The 25,670-nt window shown below is 53.5% G+C and overlaps 1 protein-coding gene across 1 annotated transcript in view; it reads right to left on the reverse strand.

The window, feature by feature from the left end:
- The window catches only part of LOC132829809 (complement component C7-like), a 68,532-nt gene that overhangs the window by 9,630 nt on the left and 33,232 nt on the right, over positions 1–25,670 (reverse strand). The window contains exons 8-11 of the mRNA XM_060847176.1: positions 21,342–21,455; positions 17,783–17,949; positions 3,886–4,117; positions 2,776–2,950 (exon numbers count right to left, since the gene is read on the reverse strand). Of these exons, the coding sequence (XP_060703159.1) occupies positions 2,776–2,950; positions 3,886–4,117; positions 17,783–17,949; positions 21,342–21,455 (688 nt within the window). The remainder of the gene's footprint in view (positions 1–2,775; positions 2,951–3,885; positions 4,118–17,782; positions 17,950–21,341; positions 21,456–25,670) is intronic.

Below are 25,670 nucleotides of genomic sequence, written 5' to 3' on the forward strand. Positions count from 1 at the left end.
AACGGGGGAATGGGGGAACTGGGGTGATGGGGGAAACGGGGGATGATGGGGGAACTGGGGGTGATGGGGTAATGGGGGGACGGGGGTGATGGGGGAATGGGGAAATGGGGGGTGATGGGGGAATGGGGCGATGGCGAGGAACGGGGGTGTTGGTGGGGAATGGGGGAATGGGGAAACGGGGGATGATGAGTGTGTGTGAGTGAGTTTGAGTGGGCATGAGTGGGTGTAAGTGAGAGAGTGTGAATGTGAGTGTGAGTGAGTGTGAGTGTGACTGGGTGCATGAGTTAGTGAGTGTGAGAGAGTTGGTTTGAGTGAGTGTGACTGAGTGAGTGGGTGTGTGTGTGAGTGAGTGTTTTTGGATGTGTGTGTGTGAGAGTTGGTGTGAGTGAGTGTGAGTGAGACTGGGTGTGATTGGGTGTGGGTGAGCGTAAAGGGTGATTTTGGGTGTGAGTGAATGTGACTGAGTGAGTGGGTGTGAGTGAGAAAGAGTGGGAGTGAGTGAGAGTGTGAGTGGGTGTGAGTGAGTGAGAGTGAGAGTGTGACAGAGTGTGACTGAACGTGACTGAGTGTGACTGAGTGTGAGTGGATGTGACTGAGTGTGAGTGGGAGTAAGTGAGTGTGAGAGTAAGTGTGACTGAGTGTGAGTGGGTGTGAGTGTGTGAGAGTGAGAGTGGGTGTGAGTGAGTATGAGAGTGAGTGTGACTGAGTGTGAGTGGGAGCGAGTGAGTGTTTTTGGGTATGTGTGTGTTAGTGACTGTGACTGGGTGTGTGTGAGTGGGTGTGAGTGAGTGTGAGAGTGTGAGTGTGGCTGAGTGTGAGTGTGAGTGGGTGTGGGAGTGTGAGTGGGTGTGGGAGTGTGAGTGGGTGTGAATGTGAGTGAGAGTGTGAGAGTGTGTGGTGTGAGTATGAGTGTGAGTGAGAGTATGTGTGTGAGTGTGAGTTAGAGTGTGTAGTGTGAGTGGGTGTGAGAGTATGAGTGTGAGTGTGGCTGAGTGTGAGTGGGAGCGGGAGTGTGAGTGGGTGTGAGAGTGTGTGGTGTGAGTGGGTGTGAGTGGGTGTGAGAGTGTGAGTGTGGCTGAGTGTGAGTGTGAGTGGGTGTGAGAGTGTGAGTGTGAGAGTTTGAGTGTGAGTGGGTGTGGGAGTGTGAGTGGGTGTGAGAGTGTGTGGTGTGAGTGGGTGTGAGAGTGTGAGTGTGGCTGAGTGTGAGTGTGAGTGGGTGTGGGAGTGTGAGTGGGTGTGAGAGTGTGTGGTGTGAGTGGGTGTGAGAGTGTGAGTGTGGCTGAGTGTGGGTGTGAGAGTGTGAGTGTGGCTGAGTGTGAGTGTGAGTGGGTGTGGGAGTGTGAGTGGGTGTGAGAGTGTGTGGTGTGAGTGGGTGTGAGTGGGTGTGAGGCACTGACCGTGGGGAGGGGTCAGCTCAGTTACCCAGACTGACCCAGTTATGGAGCAGACCATTAGAGAGACAGGTACAGACCTGGACCGCTCCATTGTCCAGGGCGGGGGGATCCGTGCAGCCGGTCAGTGGGTCAAAGGGCAACTCAAAACAATGGGGTTCCAGCTCTCTGTCACCAAACAGGAAATGACACATTACCCAGGGTCAGAGCACCCCGCCCCCATCACCCACCCCCACCCCCCGACCCCCACCCTCATCCCCATCCCCCACCCCATCACCGACCCACACCCCCCGACACCCACCCATATCCCCATCCCCCACCCCATCACCGACCCCCACCCTCATCACCGACCCCCACCTTCATCCCCATCCCCCACCCCATCACCGACCCCCACCCACATCCCCACCCCCCACCCCATCACCGACCCCCACCCACATCCCCACCCCCGACCCATCACCAACCCCCACCCACATCCCCACCCCCCGCCCCATCACCGACCCCCACCCACATCCCCACCCCCCACCCCATCACCGACCCCCACCCACATCCCCACCCCCGACCCATCACCAACCCCCACCCACATCCCCACCCCCCCCACCCCATCACCGACCCCCACCCCCCGACCCCCACCCTCATCCCCGCCCCCCATCACCGACCCACACCCCCGACCCCCACCCATATCCCCATCCCCCACCCCATCACCGACCCCCACCCTCATCACCAACCCCACCCTCATCCCCATCCCCCACCCCATCACCGACCCCCACCCACATCCCCATCCCCCATCCCCATCACCGACCCCCACCCACATCCCCACCCCCCACACCATCACCGACCCCCACCCACATCCCCACCCCCGACCCATCACCGACCCCCACCCACATCCCCACCCCCCGCCCCATCACCGACCCCCACCCACATCCCCACCCCCCACCCCATCACCGACCCCCACCCACATCCCCATCCCCCGCCCCGATCACTGACCCCCAGCCTCATCCCCATCCCCCACCCCATCACTGACCCCCACCCTCATCCCCATCCACCTCACCCTGCCCCATCACCGACCCTCACCCTCATCCCTATCCCCCTCCCCTTGTCCCATGTACACACCCTGGGCAAGGTGGGGGTTATGGGGGATCGGGGTTGGAGTGTGGGGGCAGGGGAGAGAGTCAGTGAGGGAATGAGGAAAGCAGGAGGTGGTCAGTTCCAGCTGCCCACGGGGTCTGGCTGGTTATTCACTGAGAGGTCAGAGCTAAGGCCCAGGCCTGAAGGTCATGACCTGAGAGTAAACCAAGGCTGGCAGGGGTGTGTGGGGGGCAGGGGTAATGTCGGGGGAGGGGCAGGGAATGGCGAGAGGGAGGGGGTGTGGGCTACAGCTGCTCACCGTAAATATTCCATCTCTCTGTGCTCACAACGCTCGGACTGGGAGCTCTGTCCGGGACAGTTCCTCCCCCCGGGGCTGGGCCGGGGGTTATCACAGCGCCGGGACCGGGAACGCTGTTCATTCTGACACGTCGTCCACCCGCTCCAGCAACTCCAGCCCCCAGCAACACCAACTCCTGGAAAATACAACACCTCATTCACAAAACACCGTCTCATTGTGATAATACCCTGCCATGTTCATACTCTGATCCCCACCACTCTCCAAATTCCAACCTTCTCCTCTCCCGCACTGAGTGTGAACCACCCCCACCCTTCCCCGTGTAGTTCCCCCTCCCACAGCTGGATGTACTCTATTCCCCCACGCTCCCATCACTGACGGTGTGATCACCAGGTTATTTTCTGGAGGACCCAGTTGTGCTCTGGGAACCTGGATTTGAACTCATTCCTGTCAGATAAAAAGTGAGGTCTGCAGATGCTGGAGATCAGAGCTGAAAATGTGTTGCTGGTTAAAGCGCAGCAGGTCAGGCAACGTCCAAGGAACAGGATATTCGACGTTTTGGGCATAAGCCCGATGAAGGGCTTCCTGATGAAGGGCTTATGCCCGAAACGTCGAATTTCCTGTTCCTTGGATGCTGCCTGACCTGCTGTGCTTTAACCAGCAACACATTTTCAGCTCTGATCTCCAGCATCTCCAGTCCTCACTTTCTCCTAGAAGATTTTAACCTACTGCGAATCCTCTTGCAAGGATGCCTTCCTTGAAGAAGCTCTCTTTCCTCCCTCTACAAGGATTTCAGTGAGTCCCTCTCTCACTGCACACCCCAGGTCATCTCCATTCCTGATGAAGGGCTTATGCCCGAACGTCGAATTTCCTGTTCCTTGGATGCTGCCTAACCTGCTGCGCTTTAACCAGCAACACATTTTCAGCTCCTTCCTGTCAGAGTCTAACGATGATCTGGACTCTGTTAATGATAATTGGGAAAAATCCCATCAGGTTCACCAATATCCCTTAGGGAATGAGAGTTGCCACCTACTGGCATTGGCATCCCAACAATGCTGCCCATGTGTGTTTCAGAGCCCCCTGTCAGACACACGCGGGTGGCTGGGACCTTACCACTTTCCTGGTCCTGGGCAAGCAGACCTTTCTCACAGGCCAGCCCGAAGGTGTAGGGTTTACAGAAACACTGGCACGTGGAGCCCACCACCACTGGCTGCCCATTGTTCAGACATGGCCGACACTGACACGGATGGAGCTCGTCGATGTATTGCTGAATCGCCCTCTGTAGGTAATGTCTCTTCACCCCAGCACAGGGCACACCCTTCACCAGCTCATGGAGAGGGCCGAGCTGAAAGAGACAACGGCAGATCCTCAGAAACTGCAACTTCAGGGAGACCAGCCTGGGAGAAAAACATGGAACATAGAAAAATACAGCACAGTACAGGCCCTTCGGCCCTCGATGTTGCGCCGACCAAAGCCTACCTAACCTATACTAGCCCAATAACCTCCATATGCCTATCCAATGCCCGCTTGAATGACCATAAAGAGGGAGAGTCCACCACTGCTACTGGCAGGGCATTCCATGAACTCACAACCCGCTGAGTAACGAATCTACCCCAAACATCTGTCCTGTACCTACCACCCCTTAATTTAAAGCTGTGTCCCCTAGTAACAGCTGACTCCATTAGCGGAAAAAGGTTCTCACTGTCAACCCTATCTAAACCCCTAATCATCTTGTACACCTCTATCAAATCTCCCCTAAACCTTCTTTTCTCCAATGAGAACAGCCCCAAGTGCCTCAGCCTTTCCTCATATGATTTTCCTACCATACCAGGCAACATCCTGGTAAACCTCCTCTGCACTCGTTCCAATGCCTCCACATCCTTCCTATAGTTTGGCGACCAAAAATGCACACAATACTCCAGATGAGGCCGCACCAGAGTCTTATACAGTTGCAACATGACCTCAGGACTCCGGAACTCAATTCCTCTACCAATAAAGCCCAGTACACCATAAGCCTTCTTCACAGCACTATTTACCTGGGTGGCAACTTTCAGAGATCTGTGTACATGGACACCAAGATCCCTCTGCTCATCCACACTACCAAGTAGCCTACCATTAGCCCAGTAATCCATCTTCTTGTTACTCCTACCAAAGTGAATGACTTCACACTTAGCTACATTGAACTCCATTTGCCACCTTTCTGCCCAGCTCTGCAGCTTATCTATATCCCGCTGTAACCTACCACATCCTTCTTCGCTGTCCACAACTCCACCGACTTTCGTGTCATCCGCAAACTTGCTCACCCAACTTTCAAGCCCCTCCTCTAGATCATTTATAAAGATGACAAACAGCAATGTTCCCAAAACAGATCCTTGTGGAACACCGCTAGTAACTGCACTCCAAGATGAACCTTTACCATCAACTACTACCCTCTGTCTCCTTCCAGCCAGCCAATTCCTAATCCAAACCTCTAATGCACCCTCAATGCCATACCTCCGTATTTTTTGCATTAGCCTACCATGGGGAACCTTATCGAACGCCTTGCTAAAATCCATATACACCACATCTACTGCTTTACCCTCGTCCACCTCCTTAGTCACCTTCTCAAAGAACTCAATAAGGTTTGTGAGGCATGACCTGCCCTTCACAAAACCATGTTGACTATCCTTGATCACATTATTCCTACCCAGATGTTCATTAATCGTATCCCGTACGATTCTCTCTAAGACTTTGCCCAGAACAGAAGTGAGACTCACTAGCCTATAGTTACTCGGGCTATCCCTACTCCCCTTCTTGAACAAGGGGACCACATTCGCTATCCTCCAGTCTTCTGGCACTATTCCCGTAGACAATGACGACATAAAAATCAAGACCAATGGCTCCGCTATCTCCTCCCTAGCTTCCCAGAGGATCCTAGGATAAATGCCATCAGGCCCAGGGGACTTATCTATTTTCATCCTTTCCAGTATTCCCCAGACCTCTTCCCTACATACCTCAAGGCCATCCATTCTAATCACTTGTGACTCAATATTCACATCAGCAACAGTGTCCTGTTCCTGAGTGAATACTGACGAAAAGTATTGATTTAGTGTCTCTCCAATCTCCTCCGCCTCCACACACAACTTCCCACTACTATCCTTGACTGGACCGATACCTACCCTAGTCATCCTTTTATTCCTGACATACCTATAGAAAGACTTTGGGTTTTCCCTAATCCTACCAACTAAAGACTTTTCATGTCCCCTTCTCGCTTCTCTTAGCTCTCTCTTTAGATCCTTCCTGGCTACCTTATAACTCTCAATCGCCCCAACTGAACCTTCACGCCTCATCTTTACATAGGCCGCCCTCTTCCCTTTCACAAGGGATTCCAATTCCTTATTAAACCACGGCTCCCTCACAAGACCCTTTACTCCCTGCCTGACAGGTACATACTTATCAAGGACACCCAATAGCTGCTCCTTGAACAATCTCCACATATCATTTGTGTTCTTCCCTTGAAGCCTATTTTTCCAATCCACGCATCCTAAGTCATGCCTCACTGCATCATAATTTCCCTGCCCCCAGCTATAACTCTTGCCCTGCAGTGCACACTTATCCCTCTCCATCACTAGAGTAAAAGTCACCGAGTTGTGGTCACTGTCCCCGAAGTGCTCACCTACCTCCAAGTCTAACACCTGGCCTGGTTCATTACCTAGAACCAAATCCAGTATAGCCTCACCTCTTGTTGGCCTGTCTACATATTGGGTCAGGAAACCCTCCTGCACACATTGGACAAACACCGACCCATCTAACAAACTCGAGCTATAGCTTTCCCAGTCAATATCTGGGAAGTTAAAGTCCCCCATAACAACCACCCTGCTACCTTCACTCTTCTCCTGAATCATCCTCGCAATACTTTCCTCTACTTCTCTAGGACTATTAGGAGGACTGTAGAAAACTCCTAACAGGGTGACCTCACCTTTCCTATTCCTAACCTCAGCCCAAACTACCTCAGATGGCAAGCCTTCCTCCATCGTCCTTTCCACCGCTGTAATACTATCCTTGACAAGCAATGCCACACCTCCCCCTCTTTTACCCCCACCTCTGACCCTGCTAAAACATTTAAACCCTGGAACCTGCAACAGCCATTCCTGCCCCTGTTCTACCCACGTCTCTGTAATGGCCACAACATCGAAGTCCCAGGTACAAACCCACGCTGCAAGTTCACCTACCTTATTTCTTATACTTCTGGCATTGAAGTATACACACTTCAAGCCACTTTCCTGTTTACAGGCACCCTCCTTCGAGATCGATGCCTTGTTCCTAACCTCCCTACACTCAAGGTCCTGTACCATAAAGCTACAGTCCAGGTTCCCATGCCCCTGCAGAGTTAGTTTAAACCCTCCCAAAGAGCACTAGCAAACCTCCCCCCAAGGATACTGGTGCCCCTCAGGTTCAGGTGTAGACCATCCTGTTTATAGAGGTCCCACCTTCCCCAGAAAGAACCCCAGTTGTCCAGAAACCGGAATCCCTCCCTCCTGCACCATCCCTGTAGCCAGTCATTTAATTGCTCTCTCTCCCTATTCCTCGACTCTCTATCACGTGGCACGGGTAACAAACCAGAGACTACAACTCTGTTTGTTCTAGCTCTGAGCTTCCAACCTAGCTCCCTGAAAGCCTGCCTAACATCCTCACCCCTCTTCCTACCTATGTCGTTGGTGCCAACGTGGACCACAACCTGGGGCTGCTCTCCCTCCCCCTTAAGGACCCGGAAAATATGATCAGAGACATCACGTACCCTTGCACCTGGGAGGCAACATACCAATCGTGAGTCTCTGTCGCCCCCGCAAAACTGCCTATCTGTGCCCCTCACTATCGAGTCCCCAGTAACTATCGATCTACATTTCTCCACCCTTCCCTTCTGAGCAACGGGGATAGGATCCGTGCCAGAGGCCTGAACCTCGTTGCTTACCCCTGGTAAGTCATCCCCCCCACAAGTCTCCAAAACGGTATTTTTGTTCTTGAGGGGAACGACCGCAGGGGGTCCCTGCACTGACTGCTTCCTCCCACTCCCCCTCACTGTCACCCATCTCTCTATAACTTTCGGAGTAACTACTTCCCTAAAGCTCTGATCTATGACCTCCTCTGCCTCCCGAATGATCCGCAGTTCATCCAACTCCAGCTCCAGTTCCCTAACACGGTCTGGGAAAAGGGGCATGGAAAACCAGAGCCATAGTCACAGGGTAACACCTGCTCTGTGGGAGTAACGTCTGCTCTGTGGGGGTAACGGCTGCTCTGTGGGGGTAACGTCTGCTCTGTGGGAGTAACACCTGCTCTGTGGGGGTAACGCCTGCTCTGTGGGGGTAACACCTGCTCTGTGGGAGTAACGTCTGCTCTGTGGGAGTAACGCCTGCTCTGTGGGGGTAACGCCTGCTCTGTGGGAGTAACGTCTGCTCTGTGGGAGTAACACCTGCTCTGTGGGAGTAACGCCTGCTCTGTGGGGGTAACGTCTGCTCTGTGGGAGTAACGCCTGCTCTGTGGGGGTAACGTCTGCTCTGTGGGAGTAACGTCTGCTCTGTGGGAGTAACACCTGCTCTGTGGGAGTAACGCCTGCTCTGTGGGGGTAACGCCTGCTCTGTGGGGGTAACACCTGCTCTGTGGGAGTAACGTCTGCTCTGTGGGAGTAACGCCTGCTCTGTGGGAGTAACACCTGCTCTGTGGGAGTAACGTCTGCTCTGTGGGAGTAACGCCTGCTCTGTGGGAGTAACGCCTGCTCTGTGGGGGTAACGTCTGCTCTGTGGGAGTAACGTCTGCTCTGTGGGGGTAACGTCTGCTCTGTGGGAGTAACGTCTGCTCTGTGGGAGTAACGCCTGCTCTGTGGGAGTAACACCTGCTCTGTGGGAGTAACGCCTGCTCTGTGGGGGTAACGCCTGCTCTGTGGGGGTAACACCTGCTCTGTGGGAGTAACACCTGCTCTGTGGGAGTAATGCTTGCTCTGTGGGAGTAACACCTGCTCTGTGGGAGTAACGTCTGCTCTGTGGGAGTAACGCCTGCTCTGTGGGGGTAACGTCTGCTCTGTGGGAGTAACGCCTGCTCTGTGGGAGTAACACCTGCTCTGTGGGAGTAACGCCTGCTCTGTGGGAGTAACGTCTGCTCTGTGGGAGTAACGCCTGCTCTGTGGGAGTAACACCTGCTCTGTGGGGGTAACACCTGCTCTGTGGGAGTAACGCCTGCTCTGTGGGGGTAACACCTGCTCTGTGGGAGTAACGTCTGCTCTGTGGGAGTAACGTCTGCTCTGTGGGAGTAACGCCTGCTCTGTGGGGGTAACACCTGCTCTGTGGGAGTAACGCCTGCTCTGTGGGAGTAACGCCTGCTCTGTGGAAGTAACGCCTGCTCTGTGGGAGTAACGCCTGCTCTGTGGGGGTAACGGCTGCTCTGTGGGGGTAACGTCTGCTCTGTGGGAGTAACGCCTGCTCTGTGGGATTAACGTCTGCTCTGTGGGAGTAACGTCTGCTCTGTGGAAGTAACGCCTGCTCTGTGGGAGTAACGCCTGCTCTGTGGGGGTAACGGCTGCTCTGTGGGGGTAACACCTGCTCTGTGGGAGTAACACCTGCTCTGTGGGAGTAACGCCTGCTCTGTGGGGGTAACGCCTGCTCTGTGGGAGTAACACCTGCTCTGTGGGAGTAACGCCTGCTCTGTGGGAGTAACGTCTGCTCTGTGGGAGTAACGCCTGCTCTGTGGGAGTAACACCTGCTCTGTGGGAGTAACACCTGCTCTGTGGGAGTAACGCCTGCTCTGTGGGAGTAACACCTGCTCTGTGGGAGTAACACCTGCTCTGTGGGGGTAACACCTGCTCTGTGGGAGTAACGCCTGCTCTGTGGGAGTAACACCTGCTCTGTGGGAGTAACACCTGCTCTGTGGGGGTAACACCTGCCCTCTGGGGGTAACGTTTGCTCTGTGGGAGTAACGTCTGCTCTGTGGGAGTAATGTCTGCTCTGTGGGAGTAACGGCTGCTCTGTGGGAGTAACGCCTGCTCTGTGGGGGTAACGTCTGCTCTGTGGAAGTAACGCCTGCTCTGTGGAAGTACGCCTGCTCTGTGGGGGTAATGCCTGCTCTGTGGGGGTAACGTCTGCTCTGTGGGAGTAACGCCTGCTCTGTGGAAGTAACGCCTGCTCTGTGGGGGTAACGTCTGCTCTGTGGGAGTAACGCCTGCTCTGTGGAAATAACGCCTGCTCTGTGGGGGTAACGTCTGCTCGGTGGGGGTAACGTCTGCTCTGTGGGAGTAACGCCTGCTCTGTGGGAGTAACGGCTGCTCTGTGGGAGTAACGCCTGCTCTGTGGGGGTAACACCTGCTCTGTGGGAGTAACGCCTGCTCTGTGGGAGTAACGCCTGCTCTGTGGGAGTAACGGCTGCTCTATGGGAGTAACGCCTGCTCTGTGGGGGTAACGCCTGCTCTGTGGGAGTAACGCCTGCTTTGTGGGGGTAACGCCTGCTCTGTGGGGGTAACGCCTGCTCTGTGGGAGTAATGTCTGCTCTGTGGGGGTAACGCCTGCTCTATGGGAGTAACGCCTGCTCTGTGGGGGTAACGCCTGCTCTGTGGGGATGACCCCACTGTATAAAATCAGTTCACAGTGAAATCAAAAGATGGACGCTCAGGGAGTGCCGCACTGTCAGAGGGTCAGTACTGAGGGGGTGCCGCACTGTCAGAGGGTCAGTACTGAGGGAGTGCTGCACTGTCAGAGGGTCAGTACTGAGGGAGTGCCGCACTGTCGGAGGGTCAGTACTGAGGGAGTGCCGCACTGTCAGAGGGTCAGTACTGAGGGAGTGCCGCACTGTCGGAGGGTCAGTACTGAGGGAGTGCCGCACTGTCGGAGGGTCAGTACTGAGGGAGTGCTGCACTGTCAGACGGTCAGTGCTGAGGGAGGGCCGCACTGTCGGAGGGTCAGTACTGAGGGAGTGCCGCACTGTCGGAGGGTCAGTGCTCAGGGAGTGCCGCACTGTCAGAGGGTCAGTACTGAGGGAGTGCCGCACTGTCAGAGGGTCAGTGCTGAGGGGGTGTCGCACCGTCAGAGGGTCAGTGCTGAGGGGGTGCCGCACCGTCAGAGGGTCAGTGCTGAGGGGGTGCTGCACTGTCGGAGGGTCAGTGCTGAGGGGGTGCTGCACTGTCGGAGGGTCAGTACTGAGGGAGTGCCGCACCGTCAGAGGGTCAGTGCTGAGGGGGTGCTGCACTGTCGGAGGGTCAGTGCTGAGGGAGTGCCGCACTGTCAGAGGGTCAGTACTGAGGGAGTGTCGCACCGTCAGAGGGTCAGTGCTCAGGGAGTGCCGCACTGTCAGAGGGTCAGTGCTCAGGGAGTGCCGCACTGTCAGAGGGTCAGTGCTGAGGGGGTGCCGCACTGTCAGAGGGTCAGTACTGAGGGAGTGCCGCACTGTCAGAGGGTCAGTACTGAGGGAGTGCCGCACTGTCAGAGGGTCAGTACTGAGGGAGTGTCGCACTGTCGGAGGGTCAGTACTGAGGGAGTGTCGCACTGTCAGAGGGTCAGTACTGAGGGAGTGCCGCACTGTCGGAGGGTCAGTACTGAGGGAGTGCAGCACTGTCGGAGGGTCAGTACTGAGGGAGTGCAGCACTGTCGGAGGGTCAGTACTGAGGGAGTGCTGCACTGTCAGACGGTCAGTGCTGAGGGAGTGCCGCACTGTCGGAGGGTCAGTACTGAGGGAGTGCCGCACTGTCAGAGGGTCAGTGCTCAGGGAGTGCCGCACTGTCAGAGGGTCAGTACTGAGGGAGTGCCGCACTGTCAGAGGGTCAGTGCTGAGGGGGTGCCGCACCGTCAGAGGGTTAGTGCTGAGGGAGTACTGCACTGTCAGAGGGTCAGTACTGAGGGAGTGCCGCACTGTCGGAGGGTCAGTGCTGAGGGGGTGCCGCACCGTCAGAGGGTCAGTACTGAGGGAGTACTGCACTGTCAGAGGGTCAGTGCTGAGGGAGTGCTGCACTGTCGGAGGGTCAGTGCTGAGGGGGTGCCGCACCGTCAGAGGGTCAGTGCTGAGGGGGTGCTGCACTGTCAGAGGGTCAGTGCTGAGGGGGTGCCGCACCGTCAGAGGGTCAGTGCTGAGGGGGTGCTGCACTGTCGGAGGGTCAGTGCTGAGGGGGTGCTGCACTGTCGGAGGGTCAGTACTGAGGGAGTGCCGCACCGTCAGAGGGTCAGTGCTGAGGGGGTGCTGCACTGTCGGAGGGTCAGTACTGAGGGAGTGCCGCACCGTCAGAGGGTCAGTACTGAGGGAGTGCCGCACTGTCAGAGGGTCAGTGCTGAGGGAGTGCCGCACTGTCAGAGGGTCAGTACTGAGGGAGTGTCGCACCGTCAGAGGGTCAGTGCTGAGGGAGTGTCGCACCGTCAGAGGGTCAGTACTGAGGGAGTGCCGCACCATCAGAGGGTCAGTGCTGAGGGAGTGTCGCACCGTCAGAGGGTCAGTACTGAGGGAGTGCCGCACTGTCGGAGGGTCAGTACTGAGGGAGTGCTGCACTGTCAGACGGTCAGTGCTGAGGGAGTGCCGCACTGTCGGAGGGTCAGTACTGAGGGAGTGCCGCACTGTCAGAGGGTCAGTACTGAGGGAGTGCTGCACTGTCGGAGGGTCAGTGCTGAGGGAGTGCCGCACTGTCGGAGGGTCAGTGCTGAGGGAGTGCCGCACTGTCGGAGGGTCAGTACTGAGGGAGTGCTGCACTGTCGGAGGGTCAGTGCTGAGGGAGTGCCGCACTGTCGGAGGGTCAGTACTGAGGGAGTACTGCACTGTCAGAGGGTCAGTACTGAGGGAGTGCTGCACTGTCAGAGGGTCTGTGCTGAGGGAGTGCTGCACTGTCAGAGGGTCAGTACTGAGGGAGTACTGCACTGTCAGAGGGTCAGTACTGAGGGAGTACTGCACTGTCAGAGGGTCAGTACTGAGGGAGTACTGCACTGTCAGAGGGTCAGTACTGAAGGAGTGCTGCACTGTCAGAGGGTCAGTACTGAGGGAGTGCCGCACTGTCAGAGGGTGAATAGTGTAATACAGAAACATAAAATCCATTCACACTGATCAGGTTTTCCAAACTGACCTAGTCCCACCTGCCAGCACCCGGCCCATATCCCTCCAAACCCTTCCTATTCATATACCCATCCAAATGCCTCTTAAATGTTGTAATTGTACCAGCCTCCACCACATCCTCTGGCAGCTCATTCCATACACGTACCACCCTCTGTGTGAAAAAGTTGCCCCCTTAAGTCCCTTTCATATCTTTCCCCTCTCACCCTAAACCTATGTCCTCTTGTTCAGGACTCCCTTACCCTGAGAACAATACTTTGCCTATTTACCCTCTCCATGACCCTCATGATTTTATAAACCTCTCTGAGGGTCATCCCTCAGCCTCCGATGCCCCAGGGAAAACGGCCCCAGCATCTCTTTATAACCTCCAGTCTCGGTCACATATTTGTAAATGTTTTTTGGACCCTTTCCCGGTTAATACCGTTGTTCTGTAGCACGGCGACCACCCTCTGTGTGTAAAATGGGAACTTACCAATGTCCTGGTGATGTCCCAACTCCTGGGCCTAGTGCTCTGACCAATGACAGTGAGTGTGCCCTCTGCCTTCTTCACCATCATTTCTCCACGTGACTCCCCGTCCAAGGACCAATGTACCTGCACCATTGGGTCTCTCTGGGCCATCCCCAGGGCTCTACCACTGACCGTGTCAGTCCTGACCAAGTACAACACCTTACATTTCTCTGAGTTAAACTCCATCTGGTATTCCTCAGCGCACTGAGCCAGCTGCCCTACATCTTGTTGTATTGTTCGATAGCCTTCTTCCCTCTACCATCTGCAACCATCTTCCTATGTTCACATTGAAACTGTTTCTATCAATGACAAACCCAGCAGTGATCCTTGCAGCAGGCCGCTGGTCACAGGCCTCCAGTCTGAACAGCAATCCTCTACCCCAACCCTCGGTCTCCTACCAACCTATCAAACCAATGTTGTCTCCAGTTGGCTAGCTCTGCCTGAATCCCCTGTCATCTAACCTTCCTAACCAGTCGACCATGTAACATCTTGTTGAAGGCCTTGCTAAAGTCCATGTAGACAATATCGTCGGCCCTGCCTTCATATATTTTCTTGATTATCTCTTCAAAAACTCAACCAAGTTTGTGAGACATGATTTCCCACGCACAAAACCATGTTGACTATCCCTAATCAGTCCTTGCCTTTCCAAATACATGTACATCCTGTCCCTCAGGATTCCCTCCAACAACTTGCCCACCTCTAAGGTCAGGCTCACTGGCCTATAGTTCCCAGGCTTGTCCTTACCGCCCTTCTTAAACAGTGGCACCACGTTTGCCAACCTCCAGTCTTCCGGCACCTCATCCGTGACTATCGATGATACAAATATCTCAGCAAGAGGCCCAGCAATCACTTCTCTAGCTTCTCCCAGAGTTCTAGGCCACACTTCACCATTTCCTGGAGACGTACTTACCTTCATGGATTTTAAGACATTCATCCTGTTCTGTAATGTGGACTCTGACTGAGATATCACTGTTGGTTCCCCTGAGTTCTCTATCTTCCACATCTTTCTCCCTCAGTAAATGCAAAATATTCATTCGGTACCTCAGCCACTTCTTGTGGCTCCAAACACAGACAGACTCATTGATCTATACGGGACCTTATTCTCTCCCTAGTTACTGCTTTGGCCTTAACATACTTGTGGAATCTCTCTGGATTCTACTTAAACATATCTGCCAACGCCATCTCAACGCTCCATCTCCTCCAGGCATGTCCATGTTGAAGAGCTTCTGCTCCTGTCTCCGACAGGATTTCCGTTTCAATCCCAATCTATTGTTTACTTATCAACAAAGGTTGGAGGTGTTGTCGATAGTATAGAGGGCTCCTGCAGGCTGCAGTGAGACATAGACAGGATGCAGAGCTGGGCTGAGAAATGGCAGATGGAGTTCAACCTGGATAAATGCAAAGTGATGCATTTTGGAAGGTCAAACTCAAATGCTGAATATAGGATTAAAGACAGGATTCTTGGCAGTGTGGAGGAACAGAGGGATCTGGGTGTGCAAGTACATAGATCCCTCAAAGTTGCCACCCAAGTGGATAGGATTGTTAAGAAAGCATATGGTGTTTTGGCTTTCATTAACAGGGGGATCGAGTTTAAGAGCCGTGAGGTTTTGCTGCAGCTCTACAAGTCCCTGGTGAGACCACACTTGGAATATTGTGTCCAGTTCTGGTTGCCCTACTATAGGAAAGATACAGAGGCTTTGGAGAGGGTGCAAAGAAGGTTTACCAGGATGCTGCCTGGACTGGAGGGCTTGCCTTATGAAGAAAGGTTGACTTAGATCAGACTTGTCTCTCTGGAGAGGAGGAGGAAGAGAGGAGACCTGATCGAGGTGTACAAAATAATGAGAGGAATAGATAGAGTCAACAGCCAGAGACTTTTCCCCAGGGCAGGACTGACTGGCACGAGGGGTCATTATTTTAAGATATTAGGAGGAGGGTATAAAGGAGACGTCAGAGGAAGGTTCTGTACACAGAGAGTTGTGAATGTATGGAATGTGTTGCCAGCGGTGGTGGTGGAAGCAGAGTCATTGGGGACATTTAAGCGACTGCTGGACATGCACATGGATAGCAGTGAGTTGTGGGGTGCGCAGGTTAAGTTACTATATTTTACATTAGGATTAAATCTCGGCACAACATCTTGGGCCAAAGGGCCTGTTCTGAGCTGTATTGTTCTATGTTCTATATTCTATCTCTTCCCCACCCCCCCCCACCCTATCTTCTGAGTATAAACCAAGATTTTTCTCGCTATCATCAGTTCTGAGGAAGGGTCACTGGACCCAGAACATTAACTCTGATTTCTCTCCACAGATACTGCCAGACCTGCTGAGCTTTTCCAGCAATTTCTGTTTTGGTATAACATGACCCCTTTCTGCCTTCCTGAATTCCCTCTGTAGATTGCTCCTACACCCACTATACTCCCTGAAGGGATTCCCTCGATCCCAGCTGTCGATAACTGACATCTGCCTCCTTCTTTCTCTTTGGCAGAGCCCCCATCTCTCTGGTCACCCAGTGTTCCCTCCTCCTGTTAGCGTTGCCCTTCACACTAACGGCCGAGTCCCTGAACGTCCGTTAGCTCGCCTTCGAAAGCTTCCCATTTGCCAGGTGTCCCTTTCCCCCAATCAACTTTTGGGAGTTCCTGTCTAATACCAACAAAATCGATCTGGCCCCAATTTAGAACTTTCACTTGTGGACCAGCTCTATCCATTTCCATAACTATTTAAAAACTGATAGAATTATAGTCATAGAGTCATGGAGTCTTGGAGATATACAGCACTGAAACAGACCCTTCAGTCTAACCCGTCCATGCTGACCAGATATCCCAACCTAATCTAGTCCCATTTGCCAGCAATTGGCCCATATCCCTCCAAATCCTTCCTAGGGGTCTCAAGGTGTTCCCCCACTAACACTCTGCTTTTTAACCTCCTGCCTAACTCCCCCAATATTCACTCAGTATGACCCCATCCCTCTCTCTAACTGTGTTATTGGGACCAATGTGGACAATGACCTGTGACCGCCCCCTTTGAGAATTTGCTGTAACCGTTCCGAGACGTCCCTGACCCTGGCACCAGGAGGAAACACCCCCTCCTGGAGTCTCGCTCACAGCTAGAGAAAACCGCCCATCTGATCCCCTGATCAGAGAGCCCCCCGATCACAGTTACTCAGTGGGACTTTGTGATACCCTGCTTTACACTGGGCTAGTTAGGGCACCTCAGACCTTGCTGCTGTGTTATACTCCCCTGAAAGATTATCACCTCCCCCCCAAAGGCAGTATCCAAAACAGTGTAGCTGTTAGTGAGAGGAATAGTCACAGGAGGCTCCGGCAATACCTGCCTGTGTCTTCTCGCAGTTACCCATTGACCTGCCTGACCCTGTATCCATTGACCTCCCTGTAACCAACGTTTATCACACTCTGTGCTCCCCAGTGTGTCCACCTACCGCTCCAACTGAACCACACCATCGATGAGGAGCTCCTCTGAGGGTCGCGAGACTGCTCCCTGATCTCCCACCTCCCGGCAGGAGCAGCGTTCCCCTCCACCGACTGGATAGTAACCTGCATAACCAGGGGACTGAGGGGCAAAAGCTGCTTCACTCATACCCTGACCCTGTTCCTGCTCACCTGCCTCAACAACCAGTATTCACCCCGGCTTGCTAACCAGCAGCGCCTCAGCCACAGAACGGCCCCTCACAGAGAGGGCTGGAACTGGACATGACAATCCCTTCCCCCACTCACTCCCCCAAACTCCCACACTGAGCTCAGCTCCCAGCATTACCTTGCTGGTCACACCCTGGGCCTACACCATGTGGTTATTCACAAATGGGTCACGGTTTGGAGGTTCCCACAACACAGAAAGGGGATAGTTAGCGGAGTTGTTAACCTAAGACCATAAGACCTTACTTCCATTTGGCCATTCGGCCCATCGAGTCCACTCCGCCATTCAATCATGGCTGATGGGCATTTCAACTCCACATACCCTCATTCTCCCCATATCCCTTAATTCCTTGTGACATCAAGAATTTATCAATATCTGCCTTGAAGACATTTAGCGTCCCAGCCTCCACTGCACTCCACGGCAATGAATTCCACAGGCCCACCACTCTCTGGCTGAAGAAATGTCTCCGCATTTCTGTTCTGAATTGACCCCCTCTAATTTTGAGGCTGTGTCCACGGGTCCTAGTCTCCTCGCCTAACGGAAACAATTTCCTAGCGTCCACCCTTTCCAAGCCATGTATTATCTTGTAAGTTTCTATTGAGTCTCCCCTTAATCTTCTAAACTCCAATGAATACAATCCCAAGATCCTCAGCCGTTCCTCGTATGTTAGACCAACCATTCTAGGGATCATCCGTATGAATCTCCGCTGGACATGCTCCAGTGCCAGTATGTCCTTCCTGAGGTGTGGGGACCAAAACTGGACACAGTACTCCAAATGGGGCCTAACCAGAGCTTTATAACCTCTGACCTTTTGGTTGATGATGACAGGGTACTCCTTGACCGAACCAGCCCATCGCTGATAAACATCGCTGTTGGCCTGGGGGTCCCTCACGTTAATCAGGCTCAGGGCAGCAACAAAGGCAGGACGGCCTCCCTGGGTCGAAGACAGACCCTTCACCTGTCCAGAGGAGGTGCCTGGGGGCAAAGGTGAAAGGTTACTGATGTCACAAAGCTAGTCCGTTTATTTCCTAAAAGCTTTTCCTTGGCTCAAGGTTACTCTGTCCTTGATTTTATTTCAGACCGGTAATACACCAGGCCGGGCTCCGATCAGTCTGGTTTGGTACAGAGATGAAAAGGATTTTGAGGGGCCTTTTTGTTTATTTGTAAACAGATGAGACTTCAGGCCAAAGTGGTCATGCTTCAGAAGTGACCTGTATAAGGAAAGGGGAGTGGTCAGCTCTCCAGCTGAACTGAACAGCTTTAGTTCAATCTTAAACTGGGAAACTCTCTCTCTCCCCTCTCTCTCTTTCTTCCCGTCACCTTCACCCTGTAAGCGTGGGTCCCATTTATACTGGGTTTTAAAGGGGGTTTGCTTATTGGGACTGTCGTGTATATTCGGAACGGCATAATTAAGGCTAGTTTGGATAGACGGGGTTCTGGAGGGATTCTATATTCTGTTCTTTGAGTTTCATTCTGCAATTTTGTGAATCAATTTTTTTTTTGTCTGTTTTAAAATCTAGGAGTCAACCTCGCTATCCTACTCCGGGTAATTTTCACAGTACACATACCGAAACACATCGGAAAGTTATGGTCTGGGGCTGTCTGCTGGAGAATGTTTTGAGTGGTCTGGGCTAGTCCATAACACAGGAGGCAACGATAGGTCAGTGTCTGGATCAGAGTGGTGCTGGAAAAGCACAGCAGGTCAGGCAACATCCGAGGAGCAGGAACATCGATGTTTCGGGCAAAAGCCCTTCATCAGGAATGAGACTGGGAGCCTTGGGGGTGGAGAGATAAATGGGGGGATGGAGAGATAAATGGGGGGGATGGAGAGATAAATGAGGGGGATGGAGAGATAAATGGGGGATGGAGAGATAAATGAGGGGGGTGGAGAGATAAATGAGGGGGATGGAGAGATAAATGGGGGGATGGAGAGATAAATGAGGGGGGTGGAGAGATAAATGAGGGGGGTGGAGAGATAAATGAGGGGGATGGAGAGATAAATGGGGGGATGGAGAGATAAATGGGGGGATGGAGAGATAAATGAGGGGGGTGGAGAGATAAATGAGGGGGGTGGAGAGATAAATGAGGGGGATGGAGAGATAAATGAGGGGGGTGGAGAGATAAATGGGGGGATGGAGAGATAAATGGGGGGATGGAGAGATAAATGAGGGGGATGGAGAGATAAATGGGGGGGATGGAGAGATAAATGGGGGATGGAGAGATAAATGGGGGGATGGAGAGATAAATGAGGGGGGTGGAGAGATAAATGAGGGGGGTGGAGAGATAAATGGGGGATGGAGAGATAAATGGGGGGATGGAGAGATAAATGGGGGGGATGGAGAGATAAATGGGGGGATGGAGAGATAAATGAGGGGGATGGAGAGATAAATGGGGGATGGAGAGATAAATGAGGGGGATGGAGAGATAAATGGGGGGGATGGAGAGATAAATGGGGGGATGGAGAGATAAATGGGGGGGATGGAGAGATAAATGGGGGATGGAGAGATAAATGGGGGGATGGAGAGATAAATGGGGGGGATGGAGAGATAAATGGGGGGATGGAGAGATAAATGGGGGGATGGAGAGATAAATGGGGGGATGGAGAGATAAATGGGGGGATGGAGAGATAAATGGGGGGATGGAGAGATAAATGGGGGGATGGAGAGATAAATGGGGGATGGAGAGATAAATGGGGGTGTGGAGAGATAAATGGGGGATGGAGAGATAAATGGGGGGATGGAGAGATAAATGGGGGGATGGAGAGATAAATGGGGGGGATGGAGAGATAAATGGGGGGATGGAGAGATAAATGGGGGGATGGAGAGATAAATGGGGGGGTGGAGAGATAAATGAGGGGGGTGGAGAGATAAATGGGGGGATGGAGAGATAAATGAGGGGGATGGAGAGATAAATGAGGGGGTGGAGAGATAAATGGGGGGATGGAGAGATAAATGGGGGGGATGGAGAGATAAATGGGGGGATGGAGAGATAAATGGGGGGATGGAGAGATAAATGGGGGTGTGGAGAGATAAATGGGGGGATGGAGAGATAAATGGGGGGTGTGGAGAGATAAATGGAGGGATGGAGAGATAAATGGGGGGATGGAGAGGTAAATGGGGGGATGGAGAGATAAATGGGGGGATGGAGAGATAAATGGGGGTGTGGAGAGATAAATGGGGGGTGTGGAGAGATAAATGGAGGGATGGAGAGATAAATGGGGGGATGGAGAGATAAATGGGGGGGATGGAGAGATAAATGGGGGGATGGAGAGATAAATGGGGGGGTGGAGAGATAAATGGGGGGTGTGGAGAGATAGATGAGGGGGATGGAGAGATAAATGAGGGGGGTGGAGAGAGAAATGGGGGGTGTGGAGAGATAAATGGGGGGATGGAGAGATAAATGGGGGGATGGAGAGATAAATGGGGGGGTGGAGAGATAGATGGGGGGGATGGAGAAAAAATGGGGGTGGAGAGATGAATGAGGGGTGGGACTGGGGGGAAGGTAGTTGAGAGTGCTATAAGTGGTTGGAGGTGGGGGTAATGGTGAAAGGTCAGAGAGGAGGGTGGAGTGGAGAGGTGGGAAGGAACATTGACAGATGGGACAGGTCATGAGGACTGGGCTGAAGGGGAGTAAGGGGGGGGAGAGTGAAAATGAGGAAACTGGTGAAGTCCACATTGATGCCCTGGGGTTGAAGTGTTTCGAGGCTGAAGATGAGGCGTTCTTCCTCCAGGCGTCTGGTGAGGAGTGACTGTCAGTGGAGGAGGACAAGGTACTTGGGGAGTTGAAAGCTTGGGCCATGGGGCAGTGGGGTTGATTGGTGCGGGTCTCCCGGAGACGTATTCGAAAGTGATCTGTGAGTAAACATCTTGTCTCTCAAAGGAAGTGCCGCACTGTCAGAGGGTCAGTACTGAGGGAGTGCTGCACTGTCAGAGGGTCAGTGCTGAGGGAGTGCTGCACTGTCAGAGGGTCAGTGCTGAGGGAGTGCTGCACTGTCGGAGGGTCAGTGCTGAGGGAGTGCTGCACTGTCAGAGGGTCAGTACTGAGGGAGTGCCGCACTGTCGGAGGATCAGTGCTGAGGGAGTGCTGCATTGTTGGAGGGTCAGTGCTGAGGGAGTGCTGCACTGTCAGAGGGTCAGTGCTGAGGGGGTGCCGCACTATCGGAGGGTCAGTTTTGAAGGAGTGCTGCACTGTCGGAGGGTCAGTGCTGAGGGAGTGCCGCAGTGTCGGAGGGTTGGTGCTGAGGGAGTGCCGCACTGTCGGAGGGTCAGTGCTGAGGGAGTGCCGCAGTGTCGGAGGGTCGGTGATTGTTGCCGGTGCTGAGGGAGGTGTATGTGCTGTATACGGTGAGTTCTTTGACACCATCTTACCCATTGCGTTTCTCAGGGCCTCCTTGTATTGTTCACACTTGGACTTATCGTAACTGATGAAGATGAAGTTGAATGAAGTTTGTGAACAGCTGGCACTGTCTGTTGTCGAAAAATCTGAAAAACAATGAGGAGGTTAGTATGTGTGCTCAGTGACACAGTCCGTGTGCACAGGGAGATCCCATCCTGAGGGAACCACATTCCAATCGAGGATATTGTGCAGGGGATTTGGAGGCAATGTAGCACCTCCCTGCAGGGTATAACAAAGCGATGTTTAAACTCGTAGTGGTGTAAGACGCTGATTTACAGGATAACTGATGGCTAGCACCAGGAAAGCCAGCACTGGAGGAACAGGAAAATCGATGTTCCGGGCTGGAACCCTTCATCCTCGGATGCTGCCTGACCTGCTGTGCTTTTCCAGCACCACTGTCATCTAGACCCTGATCTCCAGCATCTGCAGTCCTCACTGCTGCCCACCTGCATCGTACCTGCATGACGTGGGAGCAGGTGGACCCCACTGTGGTTCAGAGGGAGCACATTCTGCAGCAAGTGTTGGCTGTTTGGGGAACTCCAGCTCAGAGCTGACGAGCTGGATTCTGAGCTTTGAGCACTGCCATAGATCAGGGAGGGAGGGAGTCACCTGGACGCTGTGTTTCAGGAGGCAGTCACACCCCTCAGATAAACGCCCAGGAATTCGGGCAGTGGTCAGGAACAGGAGGGTGTGACTCTGAGTGAGGCAGGTAGAGGGACCCAGGAGGTAGTGCTGAAGGAGCCTCAGCCCTTGAGCTTGTCTAACAGGTTGGAGATTCTTGTAGGGAGGATGAGCTAACTGACCATAGTGCTGTGGTACAGGGAGCCATTCAGGAGTGAGGAGAAAAGAGAAATGGTGTTATAATCAGGGCTAGTATAGTCAGGGGAATAGAGACTGTTCTCTGTGGCCAGGGTTGAGATTCCCGAAGGCTGTATTGCCGGCCTGGGGCCTGGGTCAGGATCTCTCATCTGGGTTGCAGAGGGACTTGGAGTGGGAGGGACAACATCCAGATGTCATGGTCCACAAAGTCCCAACGATATCAATAGGAAAAGGAAGGAGGTTCTGCTGAGGGAATATCAGCAGCTGGAGGTGACATCGGACAGCAGAACCAGAAAGGTAATAATTTCAGGATGACTATCTGGGCCACAAGAAAATTGTCACAGTCAACAAGATCACAGAGGTAAACGAGCGGCTCAAAGATTGGTGTGGGAGAAACGGGTTCACATTTATGGGACATGGCCCCAGTCCTGGGGAAGGAGGGGACTGTTCCAATGGGACATGGCCCCAGTACTGGGGAAGGAAGGAACTGTTCCAATGGGACATGGCCCCAGTACTGGGGAAGGAGGGAACTGTTCCAATGGGATATGGACCCAATACTGGGGAAGGAGGGAACTGTTCCAATGGGATATGGACCCAATACTGGGGAAGGAGGGGACTGTTCCAATGGGACATGGTCCCAGTATTGGGGAAGGTTGGGACTGTTCCAATGGGACATGGCCCCGGTACTGGGGAAGGAGGGAACTGTTCCAATGGGACATGGCCCCAGTACTGGGGAAGGAGGGAGCTGTTCCAATGGGACATGGCCCCAGTATTGGGGAAGGTTGGGACTGTTCCAATGGGACATGGCCCCGGTACTGGGGAAGGAGGGAACTGTTCCAATGGGACATGGCCCCAGTACTGGGGAAGGAGGGAGCTGTTCCAATGGGACATGGCCCCAGTACTGGGGAAGGAGGGAACTGTTCCAATGGGACACGGTCCCAGTACTGGGGAAGGAGGGGACTGTTCCAATGGGACATGGTCCCAGTACTGGGGAAGGAGGTAACTGTTCCAATGGGATATGGCCCCAGTACTGGGGAAGGAGGGAACTGTTCCAATGGGACACGGTCCCAGTACTGGGGAAGGAGGGGACTGTTCCAATGGGACATGGCCCCGGTACTGGGGAAGGAGGGAACTGTTCCAATGGGACATGGCCCCGGTACTGGGGAAGGAGGGAACTGTTCCAATGGGATATGGTCCCAGTACTGGGGAAGGAGGGAACTGTTCCAATGGGACACGGCCCCAGTACTGGGGAAGGTTGGGACTGTTCCAATGGGACATGGCCCCAGTCCTGGGGAAGAAGGGAACTATTCCAATGGGACATGGTCCCAGTACTGGGGAAGGAGGGAACTGTTCCAATGGGACATGGTCCCAGTACTGGGGAAGGAGGGAACTGTTCCAATGGGACATGGCCCCAGTACTGGGGAAGGAGGGAACTGTTCCAATGGGACATGGCCCCGGTACTGGGGAAGGAGGGAACTGTTCCAATGGGACATGGTCCCAGTACTGGGGAAGGAGGGAACTGTTCCAATGGGACATGGCCCCAGTACTGGGGAAGGAGGGAACTGTTCCAATGGGACATGGCCCCAGTACTGGGGAAGGAGGGAACTGTTCCAATGGGACATGGCCCCAGTACTGGGGAAGGAGGGAACTGTTCCAATGGGACATGGCCCCAGTACTGGGGAAGGAAGGAACTGTTCCAATGGGACATGGCCCCAGTACTGGGGAAGGAAGGAGCTGTTCCAATGGGACATGGCCCCAGCACTGGGGAAGGAGGGAACTGTTCCAATGGGACATGGCCCCAGTACTGGGGAAGGAGGGAACTGTTCCAATGGGACATGGTCCCAGTACTGGGGAAGGAGGGAACTGTTCCAATGGGACATGGTCCCAGTACTGGGGAAGGAAGGAACTGTTCCAATGGGACATGGCCCCAGTACTGGGGAAGGAGGGAACTGTTCCAATGGGACATGGCCCCAGTACTGGGGAAGGAGGGAACTGTTCCAATGGGACACGGCCCCAGTACTGGGGAAGGAGGGAACTGTTCCAATGGGACGGGGTCCACCCGAATCAGGAGCCAGTGTTCTGGCTAATCATACAACTAGGGCCGAGGGTAGGGCTTTCAATGAAATAGTGGAGGGGGAACGTGGTTTCAGTTGCATGGAAAAGTACGGAACACAGTTAAAGAGGAGGGGAGGTGCTCAGCAGAGGTTATTAAAGTTTCTAGAGTAAGCAACATGACAGAGAGTGTGGAAATGTCAGGAATCTGACTTCAGGCTCAGCAAGTACGGGGTCAATGATGGAAACAGGGGCAGTCAACACAGGACTGAGGGTGTTGTACTTAAATGTACACAGTATATGATTCAAGGGAAATGAGCTTGTAGTGCAGAATAAAATTGAGGGGTACGGTGTTATGGGTGTCACAGAGATGTGGCTGCTGGGGATCAGGGCTGGGAACTAAATAAGGATAAACATCCCATTGAAAGGCCAGCCAGATGGGCTGAGGGGACTGCATTGCCCTGTTAGTAAGAAATGAAATGAAATCAGTCGCTCGGAGTGATACACAATCGAAAGGCCTAGAATCTGTGTGGGGAGAGTTGAGGAACCGCAAAGGGAAAGGAAGTCTCTGGTGGGAGTGGGGTCCAGGTCCCCTCACACTCGTCAGGATGTGGGGAAGAAAATAATTCGGAGAGTTAGAAAAGACATGTCAGAAAGGCACGATAATGATCATCGAGGGGACCTCAATATGTAGGTGGGCCGGGAAAATCGAGCTGGGAGCTGATCCCAAGAAAAGGAATGAGTGAAATGTTGATGGGACAGTTTTTTGGAGCAGCCTGTGGTCGGGCCCACGAGGGAAGAGGCCATTCTGGATTTGGTGATGGGGAGTGAAGCCGACTTGATCAGGGAGTTTAAGGTGAAGGAAGCCCCAAGGGGACAGTGACCAGAATAGGATCGAATTCACCCTGTGGTTTGGGAGGGAGAAGCTGGAATCAGGTGTGACGGTGCTAGAATTGAGTAACGGTCACTACAAAGACATGAGGGAGGAGCTGGCTGGAGATGATTGGAAAGGGAGGCTGGCAGGGAAGATGGCGGGACAGCAATGGCTGGGGTTTCTGGGGGGATTTCGGGAGGCACAGCAGAAATTCATCCCAAGGAAGAAGGAACATACTGAGGGGGGGGGATGAGGCACCCAGGGCTGACAAGGGAAGTCAGGGGGCAGAGGTGAGTGTAGCGACCATCACTCAGGAGAAGGTGCTGGGGAAGCTGAAAGGTCTGAAGGTGGATAAATCACCTGGACCAGATGGACTACACCCCAGAGTTCTGAAGGAGATAACTGAGGGGATTGTGGAGGCATTGGGGGGTGATCTTTCAGGAATACTGGAGTCAGGGAGGGTTCCAGAGGACAGGAAGGTGGCTAATGTAACAGCCCTGTTTAATAAAGGAGGGAGGATCAGAGATAGGAAACAATCGGTCAGTTCGCCTGACGT

Source organism: Hemiscyllium ocellatum, chromosome 2 (genome assembly GCF_020745735.1).
Source record: "Hemiscyllium ocellatum isolate sHemOce1 chromosome 2, sHemOce1.pat.X.cur, whole genome shotgun sequence".
NCBI lineage: Eukaryota > Metazoa > Chordata > Chondrichthyes > Orectolobiformes > Hemiscylliidae > Hemiscyllium > Hemiscyllium ocellatum.